At 39.0% G+C, this 21,311-nt stretch overlaps 2 protein-coding genes across 3 annotated transcripts in view; both read right to left on the minus strand.

Annotated features, from left to right (window-relative positions):
* Window positions 1–2,310, minus strand: part of BBS4 (Bardet-Biedl syndrome 4) — a 55,582-nt gene extending 53,272 nt beyond the window's left edge. Inside the window, exon 1 of one of the 2 annotated variants that reach the window (XM_045449155.1) lies at window positions 2,078–2,310. In XM_045449155.1, the coding sequence (XP_045305111.1) occupies window positions 2,078–2,101 (24 nt within the window). In that variant the 5' untranslated portion in view covers window positions 2,102–2,310. Of the gene's footprint in view, window positions 1–1,638; window positions 2,052–2,077 lie in introns of those variants that run through there. The other variant, XM_045449153.1, reaches the window with a different exon arrangement.
* Window positions 2,311–10,887: 8,577 nt separating this feature from the next.
* Window positions 10,888–21,311, minus strand: part of ARIH1 (ariadne RBR E3 ubiquitin protein ligase 1) — a 124,837-nt gene continuing 114,413 nt past the window's right edge. Inside the window, exons 13-14 of the mRNA XM_045449160.1 lie at window positions 20,694–20,806; window positions 10,888–19,116 (exon numbers count right to left, since the gene is read on the minus strand). Of these exons, the coding sequence (XP_045305116.1) occupies window positions 19,032–19,116; window positions 20,694–20,806 (198 nt within the window). The 3' untranslated portion in view covers window positions 10,888–19,031. The remainder of the gene's footprint in view (window positions 19,117–20,693; window positions 20,807–21,311) is intronic.

Consider the following 21,311-nt stretch of genomic DNA (forward strand, 5'->3'; position numbering starts at 1 on the left):
TTAAGTTTTATTTAAGTAATCTCTACACCCAACATGGAACTCAAACTCGGGACCCCGAGATCAAGATCTCATGGTTTGTGAGATTGAGCCCTTAATCAGGCTCCAAGCTGACAGCACAGAGCCTGCTTGGGATTCTCTCTCTCCCTCTTTCTCTCCATCCCTCCCCCACTCACACTCTCTCTCAAAAATAAATAAATAAACTTAAAAAAAAAAAAGAGCTGCACTCTCCTTTGAGTCAGCCAGGCACCCTTATGGTTCTGACACTTTTTAATGCCTGCATAATATTCCTCAGGGGGCTGGGTAGCTCAGTCGGTTAAGCCTTGGACTCCTGGTTTCAACTTAGGTCATTATCTCACTGTTCCTGAGATGGAGCCCCATGTTGGGCTCCTCGCTGATGGTGCAGAGCCTGCTTGGGATTCTCTCTCTGCCCTCCCCCACTTGTACACTCATGCTCTGTCTCTCAAAATAAATAAACTTTAAAAACGTATATTCCTCAGAATGGAAGTATCAGAAGTCATCTATTACCCTATTAATGGGCATTCACCTTGTTTTCAGTATTTTGCCACTGTAAACAATACTGCAATGAATACCCTTATAGTTTATGCTTATGTTTTGCTTTTATTTCAATGGGTTACAGGTCTGTTGACTGAGTGAATGAGACTGTTGGGCCCTTTTAATTTTATTACAACATATCAGATCACTTCCAAAAAGGCCAGAAATTCAAATTTCCATGCAGTGGTAACATGAAAAGATGAAATTAGTACAAATATAACACTGCTAGCAATAAACTTGACAATAATGAAAATAATCAGTTAACTTCAGGCTCAAGTGCTACAGTCATGTTGAAACAGCCATTCTCTTTAAAACACTAATAGACTCTAAAATTCTAAATTCTAAAATCACAGAAATCAAGTTCATATTCTGTTTATGAACACCAATCTCTCTGCCTGCAACGAACACTGGAGAATAAACTCTATTTGTAGCAGTGTCGTGTTACCATTACACCTTACATTTAAGATTATGTAGGTGAAGTATTTCCTTTGATGCTTCTAATATCTAAAACCTAGTAACACTAATCATGCTATTGAATTTTTTTTTCTTTTTAACTTGAGGCTTAACAAAAGTCTTCGCCTTGGGCTCCTTCTCTGTACTGAGTTGTACGATTACACTAAAAATAATTTGACTTCTCTAAAAATGAGAACAGAAAACAAGTCCCCCTGACAGACAACATTGGTCTTGCTCTTCAAAAGCCAAAACCAAATCGTAAAACATTCAGCCAAAACCTGCTGTGTTTGTCTCCCACGTTTTGTCTCCCATGTCTTTCAGGGCGTTTTTCAAAGGGCAGTAAATTCCAAAATAAATAAAGTCATTCTAACAAATGCGAGGACCATGCTTTGAAACCCAACGCTAAAACAAAGTAGACAAAGTTTCACGCTAACTTTACAGAAATCAGATCCAATTATAAATATATGCACCTCACAAACAACTACCACTGGGTGATCCCGCATTCATCTGGGTTACTTTGTAAGAGCAGCTCTGCGGAGTTTAATCAATGCCTTAACTCAAGCCTCAGCTGAATCCCCAAACAGCACTTTTCCTAAACTTAATCACAACAGAGAAAACATGGTCCCGACCCACCGGCAGAAGGCAGTGACGCCGAAAGCTTCGAAGCTTGGTCATATTCAATCCCTAATCCAAGGGATTAACAAAATTGTCTCTGCACAAATGGTAGTGCTTCCTTTCCAAACCTCGTGAGACAGAGAAGATGGGACTAGCAAAAGAGCCATTTCTGATGAATATCTCCCTTCTCCGTCCGGCGCACCCCAAGAAGGACTACAATCCTAGCCCAGGCCCAGCACTGCAAAGAATTCAGCCTTGCCCCGGGCGGACCAGCTCCCTTGAGGGAGTCCCTATCGCCCCGCGCACCCCGAGCAGCTCCAGAGCCGGCTCCGCACTTCCCCAGGGGCAGCTGCGTGGGACACGGGTCGCCCGCAAGCCTAACTCGCCACCCTGCTCCGCCCGGCCCGGCCCTGCCCCGCCTAGCGGCCGGGACCCTAAGGAGAATCTCTACGCTCACCGTCGCGAGTCTCTCCTCAGCCATTTTGGCTCCGCCCACCACTTCCCGGCCGGAAATTGGCGGTCTCCCAGACAACCAGGCAAACGGAAATGGTAGGAGGGGCCTGAGCAGGGAAGGAAATAGATCGGGGGGCTGGACGTCTCGTTTGAGAGGGTTTTCGGGGAACCTGGAAAGGGTTGGGTCCCGCTCCACTGAAATGGCGGTGATGGACCCGGTGAAGGAATGCCTAGGCAGTTCTCTTCATCTGGGGCAACCCCATCACCACTCCCACGCCGTTGTCTTGGGAAACTGCTGGAGAAACCCGGGGCCTCGCTGGCTGGAACTGCCGGACACAGCTGGGAAGGCCGCGCAGTCCTCCCGGCGCCTAGCCCTGCCCAGTACCGACGCCACTTTGCGTTTATTTCAAGCCTTCCGGGAATTCCGGTCCCCAAACACTAGGGCAGGGAGCCCCATTCTAGACATAACAATCTCCTTTCTTAGCTGTCACTGTCCAACTGAGGTATTCGCCTCATCAGGCTCCCCCTCTTGTTTACGCCAGAATTTGCAAACCCGCTGCCGGTAGGCTGTGTTGGAGCAAGTCTTGTTTTGATGGGAAATAATTTTTTTAAAAAGGAGATTTCGCAGGAAAGCCAGGAACCCGGCCTCGGGGGCATATAAACATCCGACAATGGGCTTCCATTCCTAAATGGCAATAAAACGGATCTGAAAAACGATGCAACTGAAGATAGGTTCGCCATGTTGCCACAGTCCATGTTCTGGCACACTTCAGCCGTTTGACATTACCCATCTGGCCCCTGGTATGGTGAACTAAATGATTAGTCTTTCTTGTGAGTGATCGTGGAAATAGGTGTGGGCTTTGGAGTCAAACATAGCTGTGAACTTGACTACTGCCTGACATGAGCCAATCATTTTGGGTTTCATTCATCCTAGTACCTGGAACTAACTATGTAATGAACACAACTATAACAGGATCCCGGCACCCACAGCACCAACCTTAAAGTAGAGAGAGGAAGTCAGACATTAATAATACAAGCAAAATTTATGAACAAACAGTTCACTAAATAAGAAATACAAATGGCTGTTAAACATGAAAATACAACTTTGCAAGGAAGAAAGAACATGCGAATTAAAGTTTCCAAGAGATACTTTACACCTCTTACATTGGCAAAGAAAAAAATTTCACTAACATAGTTGTGAGGAAACATGCATTCTTCATCTGTGGCTAGTGAGAATGTGAATTGATACAACCTCCATTGAGAGCAGTTTGGAAATAACTACCAAAATTTAAAATGCACATAAACTTTAATTCCCTTATTTCAATTCTAGGATTTTATTCTATAGGTATATTTGTGGGAAATGACTTTACATACAAAATTATTCAATGCAGCATTGTTTGTAGTAACCAAAGCCTGAAAACAACCTCAATGCCTAATGATTGAGGTTAAAAATTTATGGTAAGTCCATATTATCTGGCACATGAAAAAGAGGCAACTATTTACATATAAAAGAATTGCCAAGATACATTATTAACAGATAAAACCAAAGTGCAAAAAAAGTATATAATATCTGTTAAATGAAGAGAAGGAAAAAATCAAGAGGAATATTATGTATATAATTGCTTGTGTACGCAGAAAATATCTCTGGAAGTATATTCAAAATGCTAAACTTGTAAGGAGAACAACTGGATAGCAAAGGGACAGGGAAGAGAAGAGACTTTTTGTTCTATACCTTGTGTACAATTTGAATTTTGTATCAAATGGATGTATTACCTATTCCAATTAGAGAAAAATAAAATTAAATGAAAGAACTACATAACCATGTAATTAGAATCATGGTAAGTGCTAATAAGAAATATAGAATAGAAAAAGTGAATAACAGGGAGATCCAATATAGACTTGCTTGGACAGAGAAGTTTCCCTGGGTAAGAGATTTTAAAATGAAATCTAGGAGATAAGGCATTAGCTTGGGGAGGGGGCTGAGGAAGTGGGCAGGCCTGGGAAGAATCCTAAGGCAAAAGAAGAGTTTGTGCAAAGGCCCTGAGGATGGAAGAAGTTTGGCCAATTTGTAGCACAAAAAGACCAGTGTGGCTAGAAAGAAGAAGGGGAAGGAAGTTGTTTACAAGAGATGGAGAGGTAGGAGAGACTAGTGGTGTAGATCCACAGAGCTCACATGAGGGATTTTATTCTAAGGGGATTGGGAAGGCACTAGAGAGTTCTGAGCAAAGAGTGACATGGTCAGAATTAACATTTAAAGAGTTCCTGTTAGGGGCGCCTGGGTAGCTCAGTCTGTGGAGAATGTGACTCTTGATCTCGGGGTTGTGAGTTTGAGCCCCATGTTAGATGCAGAGATACTAGAAATAATAATAAAGTTTAAAAAAAATAAAGAGTTCATGTTAGCTAATGAGTGGAAAATGAATCAAGAGGAGGGACAAGAATTGATCATCTAGGAGAGACTAAAGGATATTGCAGACAAGATTTGATAAAATCATTCACTTGGACTAGAGTGATGACAAAAGAAAAGGAGAAAAAGTAAGTGGATGGTAGGAGGTAAAACAAATTTCCCATGGTGTAGAATTGGATATGGGAGAACGAGAGAAACGGGGATAGATATCACAGGAAAATCACTAGGTTTCTAAATTTAAAAGCAACTAGATGAATAGTACTACCAATTACTGAGATGGAGAGTCTTTGGGAAGCAGATGTTTTTGAGAAGCTCATGAACACACTTCCCAGTATATAAAATCTCCCTGAAATGGGTCCTGTCAGGACTACCTGACATTCTTTATGCCTGTGTTACTAAGTAAACAGATGTTGTTACTGTCGTACGTTTTTATCTCTCTCCTTTGATCCCTTTCTCATAGGAGAAAGATGGAGCACTTTCTGTCCAATGGCCTTTTTCATAAGAAAGCATGTTGGTTTCTCAAATTGCAATAACTAAGCATAATGTGCTTTAATTACATAGGTAATTAGAAAGAAATTCCTCAAAAAACATAACATCTTCCCAGGAAGATCCCAGAATCACATAGACATTCTTTCTTGTATAATAAATCAGGCTTCATTTCCCTTAGAAATCCTCCTTGGATGTAATTTTGCTTATCAGGATCATTTCAGTCATATAGCTGTTAAAGCATTCCAAACAAAATGACATTCATCTTTTTCTCCCCCATGGTGGGGCCTGGGGAGGCAGGACAGGAATCCCCAATATATGTATAAGGAGTTATACCCCCCCCCCAAAAAAAAAGGAAAAGGAAAAGAGGAGGGAAGACAGGACAGAAGAGAGGGAGGGAAGACGGAAGACTGATAGGGTCTAACAGCAAGCTTTGTTCTGATGCCACCTACTAGGCAACCCTCTAGCACCTTATGCCTCTTGTATGATACTGGTCCTCCCAAAACTCATACCACCAACTCGTAAGGGCCCAGCCAACACCTGGGGAAACACTATAAAATAATATGAAGCTCCAGGAGCCTTCATGAAGCACTTTTTTAAATGTTTATTTTTGAGAGAGAGAGAGAGAGAGAGAACAAAGGAGGGGGCAGAGACAGCGGGGGAGGCAGAAAATCCAACCTGTCAGCACAGAGCCCAACACGGGGCTTGAACCCACCAACTGTAAAACCATGACCTGAGCCAAAGTCCAACACTTAACCGACTGAGCCACCCAGGCACTCCATGAAGCACTTTAAATATACCCATTCCTATACATATACTCAACATCAAAAGAATATATACTGCATTGTGAGAAAAAATACTGGCAACAACTCAAATGTCCATCACCAGGGATTGTTTAAATAAACCAAAGTACATCCATGCTAACACACATTATAGCCTATAAAAGGCTTTAAGATGGTGAAATAGTTATATGGAAAACAAAAAGTGTAAAAAATATAGTATGCTTCTATTTCTTCAAAATAAGGTAGCAAGTGGAATATTCACATTGTGTGAATAGAATTTTGAGAAGAAATCACAAGAAACTGGTAATGATGTTTGTCTCTGTAACATCTGTAACGGAGAGGGTGGAGGGGGAAATAGAATGGGAAGATGACTGTTTTTCATTGTTTACCATTCTATAAAATTCGAGTTTTTATTATCCATTTATTTTTAATTTTAAAAACCAGTTAATGAAATATGTAAATGAAACCATTTGAAAACTCTCATTCCTGGAATTCACTTCTGATTTGGATGTTGAAAAACACAAGAGGATATAGCTCCCATCCTAGCAAACAAAAGGACAGTTTAGCTAGAAGACCAAAAAACTTTTAAACTCATCAGAAAGATAAGGACATAAACATAAGTGAACCAACCTCCAGAAAGTGCTAAGTCCTTCAGAAGAGAGAAGAGCCCTATAGCAGCTCATATTCCTGGCTGAACTATGCTGGGAAGAGGAATCCACAATAGGGGAATAAAGAGAAACCAGTTGATATTTAACAAAATTTGAACAGACCCATAGAGACTAGCATGACATAAGCATCTAGAGGGCCCAAATCTACAGAGAAAGCCTACATCCATTCACCAATCTTAGCTTTTGGATCTTAACCAACTACAGGGAGGTAAGAGACTGAAAAGTGGGAGTAGGGTAGATAATAGGAATTGAGACAGATCAGTCCTGTGTTTGAGGTGAGTAGAGCCTCTCCCAAGTGCAAGATACCCTTTAAAAATGAATGAGCAAGGCAGGAGCACTGAGAAACCCTTCAGAGGCACTCTTGAAGGCTAAGAGTGGGGCAGGGATGCTGAGAGACCCATCCCTGAAGCACTGTGGACATTATTCTTCAAAAGACTAAGGGTAGGGCATGTATAGGAACTGACAGAACTACCTTCCCATGACCCATCCCAGTGACCAAAAAAACCTGGCAGCTACGTCAGTTTGTCCACAGTTACCATGGGAAAGGGGAGATCTCTCACATTTCCAAAGATTGATAACTTGGCTGTGAAGCAAAGTTAGATCTCTGCAATTTTGCCAATGCCCCAAACTCAGAGCTTAGTGAAGGGAAATTTCTGACTCTGTCTTCAAAATATTTGAAGCTAGTGGTGAACCAAATCAAACTAAAGCCACAATAAAGCCCAGATCTAGGTCAGATATACATTAGATTTACTGAGCCACTACTCAAGTAGGCTGAAAGAAAAATAGGCATGCCTCATCTTGAAGAATATTTTCTTCAGTTTCTCCTGTTTTTTACACAAAATGTCCAGTATACAATCAAATCAAAGACATGTGCAAAAGCAAGAAAATGAGATCTACCATAACAGAAGAAAGGTTCAATAGAAGCAGCACTAGAGACAACCTAGATGTTGAATTATCAGGATCTTTAAAAATAACTGTGATTAGGGGCACCTGGTGGCTCAGTCAGTTAGGTGTCCAACTTCGGCTCAGGTCATGATCTCACAGTTGGTGGGTTCAAGCACCACGTCAGGCTCTGTGCTGACAGCTCGAAGCCTGGAGCTTGCTTCGGATTCTGTGTCTCCTTCTCTCTCTCCCCTTCCCCTGCTCATGCTCTGTCTCCCCCTATCTCAAAACTAAATAAACACTGAAACAAAACAAAGCAAACAAAAAAAGACCTGTGATTAAAACGCTAAAAAAAAATCTGGTGGGAGCAAAATACTGGAATTAATAGAGTTTTTGAAATAGTTGTGATGAAAATTCTAAAAAAAAAAAAAAAATCTAGTGGGAATGTGGGCAACATCCATGAAGAAATGGGGGAAATTTTTTTTTTTTAATTTTTTTTTCTTTTTTCAACGTTTTTATTTATTTTTGGGACAGAGAGAGACAGAGCATGAACAGGGGAGGGGCAGAGAGAGAGGGAGACACAGAATCGGAAACAGGCTCCAGGCTCTGAGCCATCAGCCCAGAGCCCGACGCGGGGCTCAAACTCACAGACCGCGAGATCGTGACCTGGCTGAAGTCGGACGTTTAACCGACTGCGCCACCCAGGCGCCCCAAAATGGGGGAAATTTTAACAGAAACATGTAACTGTACAAACATAATGAAATGCCAGAAACGAAAAATACAACATCAGGGGTGCCTGGCTGGCTCATGGAGTATGCAACTCTTGATCTGAGGGTCATGAGTTCAAGCCCCACACTGGGTGTAGAGTTTACTTAAAAAAAAAAGTTTATTAAAGAAAGAAAAGTATATCAGAAATAAAGAATTCCTTAGATGGAGTTAGCCGGAAAGCATTAGGGAATTTGCTAATGGAAAACTAAATGGAAAGTATCCAAACTGAGAACAAAAAGAGAAAAGAATGGGAGGATTATCATCTGAGATCTGTAGGATAATATGAAATCATCTAATATATATATATATATATATATGTATATATATATATGTATATATATACACACACACATATATATACATATATACATATATATATATATATATATATATATATATATATATATATATATATGGAGTTTGAGTCCCAGAAGGAGAAAAGAGGCAAGAGAGTATGGAACAAAAGAAATATTTGAAGATAATGGCCAAGAAATAGCCAATATTAGTCAAAAACATCAACACAGACCCAAGAGATTCAGTAAACTCCATACAAGGATAAACATACCTACTCAATCTGCTAATGGCCAAAGATAAAGAACAGATATAATCATTGAGGGAGGGCAAACCACATTATGCAAAGGTAAAGAAATAAAAATGATGACTTCTGACCAGAAACAAATGAGACCTGAGGACAAATAAATGACTTCTTTAAAGTACTGAAAGAAGAAAGAAAAGGTAAACATAGAATACTATATCCAACTAAAATACCCCTAAAAAATAAAAGTAAAATAAAAATATCCTCTGACAGATAAGTGTTGAGATAATTGATCTCTAGAGAAACTACAATATAAGAAATACTGAAAGAAGTTCCTCAGACTAAAGAATAGTCTAGAATAACCACACACACACACACACACACACACACACACACACACAGACACACACACAGTCCATTGATTTTGAACCAAGATGCCAAGTCAACCTAATGGGTGAAGAAAAACCTTTTTAAAAAATGTTGCTGGAACTGGATATCCATGTTGAAATAAACCTCATTTTGAACACAAAAATTAGAGATGGATCATATACCTAAATGTAAAACTCCAAACCATAGATGTAAAGCTTAAAACTACTGAGATGGATCATTGACCATCTGTGATCCATTGCAGACATAAAACCCCAAATGATAAAACTTTTAGAAGAAAATATATTCTTTGTGACCTGGAGATCATAAAACCATAAAAGAAAAAAATGATAAAGTAGACTTTATCAAAATAAAAATTCCTGCTCATCAGAATATCCCAGTAAGAAAGTGGATAACCTTTGTCTACAAACCAAACAAAAAAATCACAGCACATATATCTGTTAAAGGACTTGTATCCAGAATTCACAGAATAAGAATCACAATAAAAAGACAATCCAATTTTAAAATGGGAAAAGACATGAATGATTTTGCGAAAGATATACAAATGTAAGATAAGCATATGAAAGTGCTCAACATCATTAATTACCAGGGAAATGTAATGCAAATTAAAATCACAGAATTATTTCATACCCACTAAATTGGCTAATAAAAAACACTAACAACAGCAAATGCTGACAAAGGTATGGAGCAACTAGAACTCTCATACATCATTGATGGGAGTACAAAATGGTAAATCACTTTGGAAAACAGGAAGGCAGTTTCTTAAAAAGTTAAATACACACTTACCATATGACTCAGTAAGTTTCTACTCTTAGGCATTTATCCAAGAGAAATGAAAACATGTATCCACAAAACAAAATTTTAAAATTTACATAAGAATATACATAGCAGCCTTATTCATAATTGCCCCAAACTGGAAACAACCTAAAAGTCCATCAATAGGAGAATGAATAAACAAATTGTGGTATATTTATAGAATGAAATACTACTTAGCAATAAAGAATGATTTACCAATACATACAACAATATTGTTGAATCTTTGAAGCACTGTTAAGTGAAAGAAGAAGCCGGATGCGAAAGAATACGTATTATATGATTCCATTTATATAAACTCCAAAAGCAAGCAATATAAATCTTTAATGATAAAAATCAGCAAAAAGTTATTAGAGATGGGAAAGGAGATTATTTCAAAGATGCACAAGAGAACTTTCTGGGTTGATGGTAATGTTTTGTATCTTCTTTTGGGTTATCACACAGGTGTATACAACTGTCAAAACATCAAACTTAACATGTGTGCATTTTATGATATATTGATTTCTACATATCAATTTAAAACACAGGTAGTGGAGGATTCATCCTATTCCAAGATCACCTGTCTCCAAACCTTTACTGACCTATCTGATCTGTTCTCCTCAGTGTCTTTTCAGGGCTAGGCCCTTGATTATAGAATTTATCTTAAAGGACACACAATTGAGTGTCCCAAAGAAATAGCATTTAGAATCTGTGACACAATTTTGTTGAAACAGTAGTTTATTTCCATTGGTTAGTGAGCAACCATTTGACCATCGTAAGGCACTGACTTGTACTAATGTGATTTTAACATGAATAGATGGTACAAGAATTAACCTATTCTATTACAAGCTAGTAAAAAAAAAAAAAAAAAAAAGTAAAAATCAATTCTTCAAAGGCATGTAGAACACTATCACTCTTCATTATGCCCATTCCCTGATATTTGCAGCCATGACCTTTACAATGCTCCAAACCAGTTGCAGGATTTTTAGATACAAACTCATTTCCTATCCAAAGTAGACATCTTTGTTGGACACTCAGGTCATGCCTCCTTCTTTATTAGAAAACTTTAGTATTTGCTCTAGTAATGTAGAAATGAACCACAAGGCAGGGTCATATGGTAGGAATTTATTAATGAGCAAACAACTTTGTTCATACCAGTAAGACTAGCAAACAGGTTTTAAATGACTTGAGAGCATGTGCAAGAGCTTACAATTTTAGAGCATTCCATCAGAATGTCCACTGCCCCAGTAGGCCCACAAAAGGTGCTCCATGTATGCCATCATTTTATGCTGGACTCCCTCTGAACAAATGATGTGATCTGCAGAAGGAGAGTACACATAGGAGTCTCCCTTGCAAGGACAAGCTGGGAAATTCAATAGGTGGTGTTTTTAGGTTGGTTCCCTCAGGTAATTTAGGATGAAACCCTACCCTGTGTGTTCGCTCACTCCTCAGGAATCCTACCATGGCCTATTGATTCCAGAGAGCCAACTCCTCACTGCACGATCCCTAGATTCACAATTCTAAGAAATAGCCGTTTAACGTGCACTGAAGTGGCTTCCAGAAAACAGCTTTATTATTATACATACAGAAACCAACTTCAGCTATCAGAAGGCAATCTAAAATCTACAAAGCAAGTTTTCAGCCTACAGAGCTCTCTGGAGAATTAACTGTCTACTATACAGAATTAGTTTTATATTCCTATGATCACCTTCAGAATTCCTACCCTGAAAGAAACTTAAATACTCCATGGCAAAAAGCAGGCAGCTTGAAAAGCAAATATTGCTGTTACACAGGTGTCAAATAAGACCCCAAGCCAAGAAATGTTACTTTGTGCACAGGAAACCAAATCATCAGCTCAGAATAGATAACATTGGCCTTCCGAAGAGGGTTTGAAAATATGGTGCTTGCTTTGCAACTCTCAATAAAACACTAGGTTGGCTCTCAAAAGTGAGGGAGAAAAGGCATACTTTGGGTCCTTCTCAGAGTATGATGTTAATAACAAAATAAACATGTTTTGAATAGATAATAGCCCAAAATAGCAACTGGTCATTGAGTCTCCAGGGCAATCTAAGACTTGAAATCCCTTAACCAGTCTATGTAATTTTAGCAGGTACTTCTGGCAAGGCTCAGAAGCGACTAGTGTGATGAAATTACAGTGTAGTGGTCAAAATATGCTTCCAGCTCTGCCACCATCTGGGTGATGGTCAGCAATCCATTGAGTCTTTATGTAGAATCAGGATTAAGAGTTTAGGACAAACCAGCAGACCCTTTGTTCACTGCTGGGCCTCCAGTGCCTGGAACAGTGCTTGACACTGTGGGTGTTGACTGAAGGATCCTAGGTTAGAATTTTCTTTCTGCCATACACAAAAGGATTACTTTAGGAAAGTTCCCTGCCTTTTTTGAGCTTCTGTTTTCTCATTTAAAAAATGGGGATGAGTAACTATTTCATAGGGTTGTATTTTATTTTTAAAGTACTTTCTACACCTAGCATGGGGCTTGCACTCATGACCCTCAGACCAAGAGTCACATGCTCTACGAACTGAGTCAGCCAGGCTTGTGAGTTTAAAAAGATGGACCTGAAGCAATTAGTAAACACTAAAAAAGTTAGCCATAATGGTCTATTATATACTAATTCCTTACATTTATTTGCAAAAGAAAAAATTCAGGGCATTTTGGTTGTGTTGAAGATGCCTTTTGTGATGTGCAGCTAGCAACCCATCATCTCCCAAGATCTGCCTCCTAATCCACAGGGGTAAGCTCTCAAGAGCCACATTTGTACCAATGATCCTGTTCCATGGTTGTTTGGTTCTGTTTCATGTGTCTGGCACAGTTAATATGTAACACCTGGGGTTACAGGGGAACTGCCTGGAAAAGCAGGAGCTGTTCGAATAACGTGGAGGTACAGAGGATAAACAATATCAGTTTAGTTCCTGCATCCAATCTCATCCTGCCTTTGGGTGTCTAGGAGATAGCTGATTTTTTTTTCCCTAAATTAGTACTAGTATCCTTATTATTTATAACTAGGCTTTGTTTTCCAACTAATTTTCTTTGATCCTCATAATATCCCTGTACAACAGACAAAAGAACATGATAGAATGAACACATGGAATTAGACAAGCATGACCCTGCCATAAACTCTCTAATTTTGGGGTTAATTATGTATGAACCTGTTTTCTCATTTATAAGATAGGAATGCCTACTCTGTTTTAGGGCTGCTTATAAGATACAGATAACATAAGGCATCCGGCAAGAAGCATTCAACAAGTTATAGCTCCTATTTGTATCCCCATTTTACAAAAGAAAAGCCCACAGAAAACTATGGCTGAGAAATATTGGTATTTTTTCCCACAATACTATACTGGGACTAAGAAACAGGAAAATCCACTGTTTTAACACCCAAGAATGACATCAACAGTGAGAAGCTTGAGAGTCTAAGGGCTCTGAATTGAACTCTCAGTGGTTAAGTGGAATTGTACATTGACCTGACACAAATAGCTTAATGACAGCTTTGCTTAGAACCACTCAACTACCTTTGCTCAAACCCTACGCTAATCTACTTCCCAGATAGATTTCTCCCCCTTGGGAAGAGAATAAATATACTGCCAACTGATGTGAACATTTTACTCTGCTCATCAGTTCTACAGTTCTTTTGATTTTGTGAAACGAATTATTTTCTCCAAGGCAGACCAAATACCAGAAAACTGACAAAAAACTAATTGGGCTGTTCACACTAGACTCTTAAAAGGCAGCAATCCACAAAACCCCACTCAGCCATGGCCTCCAGTATAGCCCTTTCCTGAGCTTGTGAATTTGCCACAAATCCATTGTCCCTTATGACCTAGAGTGCTCACCTATACTCCTCTCTTGCAACCACACAAATGTCTAGACCAACTGTCCCCACCTAGTCTGCAGGTCTCAAACTGTGTTGTACAATCAGCAGGGATGGGGGTGGGAATAGGACTTTAAAAACGGACACCCGTGATGCAACCCCCAATTAAATCATAATCTCTGGGGTCGGACCTGGGCATTAGGTTTTGTTCTTCTGAAGCTACTTGGTGATTCCAGTATGTCAGATGGTCAGTGGCATCAAGTTGCAACCCAAGATTAATACAAACTGAGAAATAATATGGCCCAAGTGTAATTTTTCTTTGACCTATACTTAAGAATATTGTAAATTACCAAAATCTCAAAATTGAGAATTCACATGTGTATTTCACATGCTCCGCTCAGAGCCCACTTAACCCACTGTAATCTTTTATTAAAATATTCACCTGGCTCTTGCAGATAGGAGTTCCTTGGGACCCCTTGATTTTTACTGTAATAAAGTTGTGCTTTTGACATTTTCAGAGCTGCTACATATCAATGTGTGATTGATTTATACTAATTGGCTCCTACTCTGAAAATGGGCCTACCTAAACAAGCATATCTATGGTTTAATCATAGTCTAAAAACTCCCTTTCAAATGAATCTCATAGTATTTTTCCCACCCTGCCACTGCCTAGAGAAAGACCAACAGTTGCCTTAAAGATTTATTTAATTCCACAAAAAGCAAAAAATTAAAACTCAGAAGTTGTCTGTTTACTCCTATAATAGCCACTATTTATTTCCAGTTGAACATTTCCAAGTTAGTGATTTCATCTTGGGTTAAGAAGCAAATTCCTTAAAAAGAACCAGAAATACACCAGCTTTATCGCTGAAGAAACCTGACAAAATCTGACAGTCCCATGCTTTTTCCTGTTCCCGAAGTCAAGATTTCCCCATAATGCTCACTACTTATCTTCTTAAAGCTCCATACATCATCCAACTCTAAGAGATGCTGAGAACAAATAGATATCAGCTGTTTTGTACATTTTCAGTTATGTTATAAAACAAATTCTGTAATAAGTTCCAGTAGACTATCCAAAATTCATTTGAGCAAATAACCAGACCAATAACTGTAAATCCCTTGGCCATTATATCAAACCAAATAAATGCTGAACCATTTACTCTCAACTATCTCATGTGAGTCTTCCCATGAGGATGGTCCTAATCAGCAAGGTGGGAAGGGCTATTCTTTCCTCATGGCCGGTTTCCTTTGATTGGGCAAAACACAGAGCCACATTAGTTGCATACTCTGCCTCAACAAATTAAAGATCAGGAAGAGTGCATAACATTCCTCAAACAGGAGCAGTGACAGGCATTCATAGGGTCTTTTATGCGGTTTAAAAGCACAATGCCATAGTTAAGAACCACCTTTCCTGGTACTGAATGCTAGGTCATACTGAGACCAAACTAATAAACAAGGAGGTAGTACAATGTTGACTGAGTGACAGAAGAAATTGTGAAATCCTGGGCAAGTTACTTAAATTTCGTCAAGCCTTATTTTCTTTTGTAAAACAGAGCAATTTCTACACCTCTGTAGACAGCAATAGAAGTTAAAGTGCTTTGAAGATAAAGTGATATATGAGCTCTCATTAAGTATAGATCTGAATAAAACCAAATCAAATTGTCCTAAAATTAGGACTTGGCTAGAATTTATCAGTGATGGAGATCTCCGACTTATGGGGACCTTCTTTAAGAAAGCTCTCCCTCCATCCCTACAGAAGATACTAGCTTTTAAGAGTGAACTAAATGGAAGCAATGTGAGGGAGTTTCAATGACTTTTAAAATATTTCATGCTTACAAAACTGACAAACTCTATTGAGCATCTAATATCACTGTTACAACACAAAAAGCAATTTAAATTCAATGTTCAAGACAGAAATTGGAAAGCTTTCAGAAAATGCTCTAAAGGCTTCATTAACCAAGGTAATTGTTGGGGATGGTCTCATTCACAGTTCCCTGCAAAGAAACTGAACCAAATCTCAACATTTTATATTAAGTAGGAACAGTGAATAAGGCACATAAAATAGGTGACTTGGGCCACCAATATGTCTTTTTTTTTAACTATAAAAATAAACATAAGTAACTAATGGAATAACAAAATAAAAGTTTATTTTATTAGAATTAGGAATGTTCTTTCCCTCTGGGCAACCTGAACAGTCCAGTTACAATGAAAATCTAAGAACAGTTATTTCCACAGCACAGGGTGCTCTATGCACAAAATTACAGGGTTAGGAGCATTTAATCAATTTACCGATCTGATTGTCTCACCAACCCGCCCCCTCCCTTCCCCCAAGTGCTCTATACCGGGATCTGTAGCTAAAAGATTTTGTTACATCAAGTCCTTTTCTCTCTTGTACTAAATTTCAGTTCCTAATCATGGCTGAATCACATTTTACACTGCAGATTCAACCATTTCAAATCAAGTCAGTTGTCTTGGATCTGTTATATATGTGTGTATGTATACACATGTGTATTTAATATACTTGTTTAAACACACATAAAACACATACAATCTGGGTTGCAAATTACACAGAATTTAGGGTCTGATGATATTATATGCTACTCAATTTTACCACTGTGTGTATCCTGAGCTTTGGATCAAAATTTTATTGAAAATCATTTAAAGTCCATCTACTGCTCAATGAATTGTTCAAATGAAGCATCATGCACTTTCAAAAGACAATGTTAACTGCCCTCAAGAAGACAAGGAGACCCTGGTGCTTACCGTGAATAGAGCCCTCTGACTAAAAGACTTAGGTAGAAATAGGGAAGCTGTCATTCAATACGGCTTGCCTATCTCAGCTGGGGTCACTGAAGCTACTAACAATGAAAGCAATGAACTCAGGGAATTCTGTCAAACATGGAGATAGCTGTTAAAAGCTTGGAAGTTCAGAAAAGGCCAGTTCACCTTGATCCATACAAATTAGGGAATGCACCCACAACTGCAATACCCTTAGGTAATATGCCAACACTGAAACTAAAAAGCATCTCTAAAAAGCACTGTTCCTCCATGGGTAGGGGCTGATGTTATGAAGTGCACACACTGTTTCTGGATACCTGTTGCAAGGGGAGCATGTAAAGAGGATTTATGACACTGAAACCTAGATACTGCAGTTAACTGGTAAGAGTTTTTAAAACACCACACATACACAAAACGTTTTAAGGGAAGCCACATATATCTAGATAGCAACTCTGGCTGCTTTTCAAAGTTACCAGGGAAAGGAACTCATTCAAGCTTTCTATTAAAAAAAAAAAAAAAAGTCTCCTTAGTTTCAATAAATGTATTTTAAGATTGATGCAGTCATTTAAAATAAAGTCAAATGAATGATGGGGGCGGAGGGGAGGAGAAGAGACTGGAAGCAGACACTGAGTTCAGATTTGCACCTGAGGTGGCAAGGGAGGGGAGGATGAGAGGTACGGGTAAAGTTGATCCTAAAGCGACAAGTGGTTTAAGGAAGCAGCATAATATATTCAGCAAACATTCACTGATTTTTGATGGGAAAAGAACAGTTGCAAGTACATCTCATGTAACAACCTTTTTCTAAAAGGAAAAGTAGGGTTGATTCAGCAAAGCCTAACTTAGGCAAAAGGCCAGAGGAAAGTGAACCTACTTCCCAATGGAGTAATAAGATGTACAATGCAAGAGCAGACAAAGCTGCCTCACAAATGGTAAACACTCCCTAGGCGCAAGACATTTAAAGGAAGACAAAGAGGTCACCAAAACTGGTATTTAATATGAAGACCTCTTGATCTAGTTGCCTAATTCACTCTGCACTCCTGTAGAAAACTGACAGATTTAGGGATGCTGACCTGTTGAAAAATACCACAGCCAGAATGGCCTAAACAGGTATATAGTTAATAAAACCACCACCATCCTTTACTTTTAACATAGCTCTTAGTAGAAATTTCATAAAAATGGACATCACAGCTAAAATGCATTATTAATTCTCCTATCTGCTGACAATAGAAAAGAAGCAAACTCATTGATTTCTATTTAAATGCACTAGATGGGAATATTATGTCCTAGGGGTGTTCTCCTTCAAACTGAACCCACAGCAACACACACAAGCAATTTCAGTATCTGCCGTTTTAAATTCACAATCTGAAACTAAGTGAATGGCTATTTATTTATATTTATATTTAAAGCAAAACATTCTATTTGACACCCTAATGTAAAGAAGGGGTGAGAGAAGAGCCAGAACTAAAATCTTAAAAGGCTCAAAGCAGCAATTAAGGGGGGAAAAAAGTTGATGAAATGTTTCCTCTGGATGTGATAGGGAGCATAGGAAGCCTTCAGGTGTGTGCATGACAGGGGCGCACAAAGGCTTAGGTAGATGGATGAGGCCATGGAAGGGGAGGAGGCTGGGACTGGGTCATTCTTGAAATACAGCAAAAACCTCCCTGTTGCAGCCCTTATCAGGCCATGGCATTTAGTCAGAGCTTGACTTCCCTGTCCCTGATCAAGAGCTGGAATTCAAGGCATGAGGCCCCTGGCCAGCAATGGGCATACCAAACGAGAAAGGGCAAAGCAATCTCAGGAAAGGGAAATCAAAGAGCTCATTAGGTCTTCCAGAGGTGCTAAACCAACACACCTTTATCCCAACCCTCAACCCTGGAAAGATAAAGCAAACTGAAAGAAAATGCACAGCAAATAGACATAATCTTGAAGATTTTTAAAGAATAAATATTTTTTGTAATTAAACATTATGCAAACACGTGCCACGCTTGCTTTGTCCATGCATATGCGCTATATACAATTTTGAAAAATACTGTGTTGTCCTCTTGTTTTAAAAGTCATATACAAAGTTTTTTTGTGTTTTTTTGTTTAATTCCTCCTGCTGCCTACCCCCTTCCCCGCCCCAAGAATTTTCTTTACAAGGAACTAATTCACTAATTCACTCATGACCTTGGGGTATGAGAGAGAGAGAGTCAGTCTGTGTGTGTGGGTGTATTTGTATGTGTAAGGGCGGAAGGGGAAGAGGTCCTTTACCAAAGTACAACAAAATGGCTGGTTTGGACATGAAAAGCAGTGTCAAGGAGCTGTTTTAAATTTTAACTGTACTATACTCAGGAAAAAGAAAACGAAAAAAAAAGGAGTCAGCTTTGAGAATGAAGCTACGTTACAAGTTAAAGTTGGAGGGCTTTTTAGTGTGTCTGTCACACTTTTGTTGGCGGCCTAGAATACTGTTGTACAATGGTTTATCTACCTTTTTTTATTACAATATAATTTACTTAAACTTTCCGTTAACAAAACAGAATTCTGGTACTATAGACCAGAGGCGTCAGAACAGGCTTAGTGCCTCCTTGTTTGTGTTTGTTTTGTTTTGTTTTAATTGCATGAGCACTCTAGATGGTAAAGTTTTCAGAGTTCATTTTATGCAGGGCCATTCTCAGTCCTCAATGTACTCCCACAGATCTTTTTCATAGCCTTCATGCACATGCTGTAACAAAACCCTTCGTCGACTCTCACAGTATCTGTAATCAAAGAAAAAAAAAATTTGTCAGCCCCCAATAATAAGAAAGAGGCATTTACTTATTTTTAAAAAATGTTTATTAATAATTCTTAATGTTTATTTATTTTTGAGAGAGAGAGAGAGAAAGAGAGAGAGCGCGCGCGCATGAGCTGTGGAGGAGTAGAAAGAGAGGGAGACACAGAATCTGAAACAGACTCCAGGCTCTGAGCTGTCAGCACAGAGCGCGAAATGGGACTTGAACTCGTGAATCATGAGATCACAACCTGAGCCGAAGCTGGACACCTGACTGACTGAGCCACCCAGGTGCCTCAATTTTACGAATATTTTAAGGTACTCCAGTTTATCCAGAATTGGAACAAGTTTGTTTTGTTTTGTTTTGTTTTCTAATAGGCACATTTTCAGGTCTAGGTGTACACAACAAACTGTTTTCTAATTTTAAAAAGGTATTCTCCAAAAGTTGTGAATCCTAGTTTTGGAAATTAATTTCAGAGTAATAGAATGTTAGAAATTCCTAAGGGCTTTAGAAATAATTTGATTCAACCCTGTCACTGTACAGATAAGTAACAGTTTCAGAAAGAAGAAATTTCAAGGGTTACTGATTCACATCTGTAAAATCTTTGTTAACTGTAAAAATGACTGTTAACACAATGTAGTAGCTAAAGATGACTAAGGGAAGTGAAAATATTACTTGCACCTAAGTCTTCCAAATGCCCAAAGGTTTCTGCTACTATTAAAAAGGTATCTGTCAGGAAACAACTTAGGGGGAAATAGCTCCATGTTAAGAAAGCAAACATTTGCACCTTTAGCTTAAAAGGCAGCATATTTTGAAATATCACCTACCCCTGGAAAAAGTAAACCTCTCTTTAGAAAAAAAACAAAACTTGGGGCGCCTGGGTGGCTCAGCAGGTTGAGTTTCCTACTTCAGCTCAGGTCACGATCTCACGGTTCATGAGTTAGAGCCCCACATTGGGTTCTCTGCTGTCAGCGCAGAGCCTGCCTGCTTCAGATCCTCTGTCTCCCTCCCTCTCTGCCCCTCCCCTGCTCATGCTCTCACTCTCAAAAATGAATGAATGAATGAATGAATGAATGAATGAATGAATGAGAGAGAGAGAGAGAGAGAAGGAAGGGGGTGGAGGGAGGGGGGAAGGAAGGGAAGAAGAAAGAAAGGAAGGAAGGAAAGGAGAAAAATAAAATCTAATAAAAACTCTAAAAAAAGTTTGGGTAGCTCACCTGTCAATAGCCATGATCCCCAGGATCCCCAGGCTAGAACCAGCACCAGAATCTCACCCCTCATCCTAACAACACTTGCCCCTTTTTAGGTTTTCTTCCTTACAATGCAGCAACTAAGTAGATAAAGCTGAATGGAAGTAGAATCAGCCAGTGTGATAAATGTTTGACTAACACTACTGCCTGCAATTTGTTCCCCAAAAGACAGAAGCAATCTGTGGGAAACATGGCAGCAGCTGAGTTACTGGATATGCTAAACCCAAGTTTCACTATCATCTAACTTCTCCACTAAAGCACACCAGACCACCACAGGCAGAAACTTTTGCTTAACAACTGTTAAAGAAGTCTCACCTGTACTTATCTTGTACTTTCTGCTTTATATCCTGCAGAGAATCTTGGGAAATATCTCTTTCGAGGTAGCCCGAAAGCACCTCTGTGGCATTCTCTAGATCTGCTTGGTTATTCTGCAAGAGAGGAGGAAGAATACATAGTAAATTCGGGCTTAGAAGACAGATGAAACATAAGCCTTCATGGCTGCTTCCTTGCCTATCGACTGTTCTCAACATTGATTTTCTAATTTTCATAGATGGTTTCTGCACCTGTAAAGTTCCTTATCACTTTCCCCTCTAACAACTTGTACTCTCTTTTCCAGGACAGTTTTTTATATATTAAAATAACTAAAGATGTACCCATTACCTCTGGAAGAAAATGAAGAACAAAGCCCTGAAAAGGACTTAAGAAGTCTTTTGGAATATTCTAGTTCTGCAAACTGCTATTGGCTAAAACTCAAAAAAAAAAAGGAAAGCTTGACAAAAAATATAAACCCATTCCTGTTTACAACTGGCGTCACCTACTTCGTATAAGAGAACGCATGGAAAATTAAAATTAAGATTGTTAACCTTTACTACTATGGCTAGTTCTGTACATGTAACCAATTTTATTTTGTTTCTTATAAAACTAAACTATAAT

The sequence above is a fragment of the Leopardus geoffroyi genome, chromosome B3 (genome assembly GCF_018350155.1).
Source record: "Leopardus geoffroyi isolate Oge1 chromosome B3, O.geoffroyi_Oge1_pat1.0, whole genome shotgun sequence".
Lineage (NCBI taxonomy): Eukaryota > Metazoa > Chordata > Mammalia > Carnivora > Felidae > Leopardus > Leopardus geoffroyi.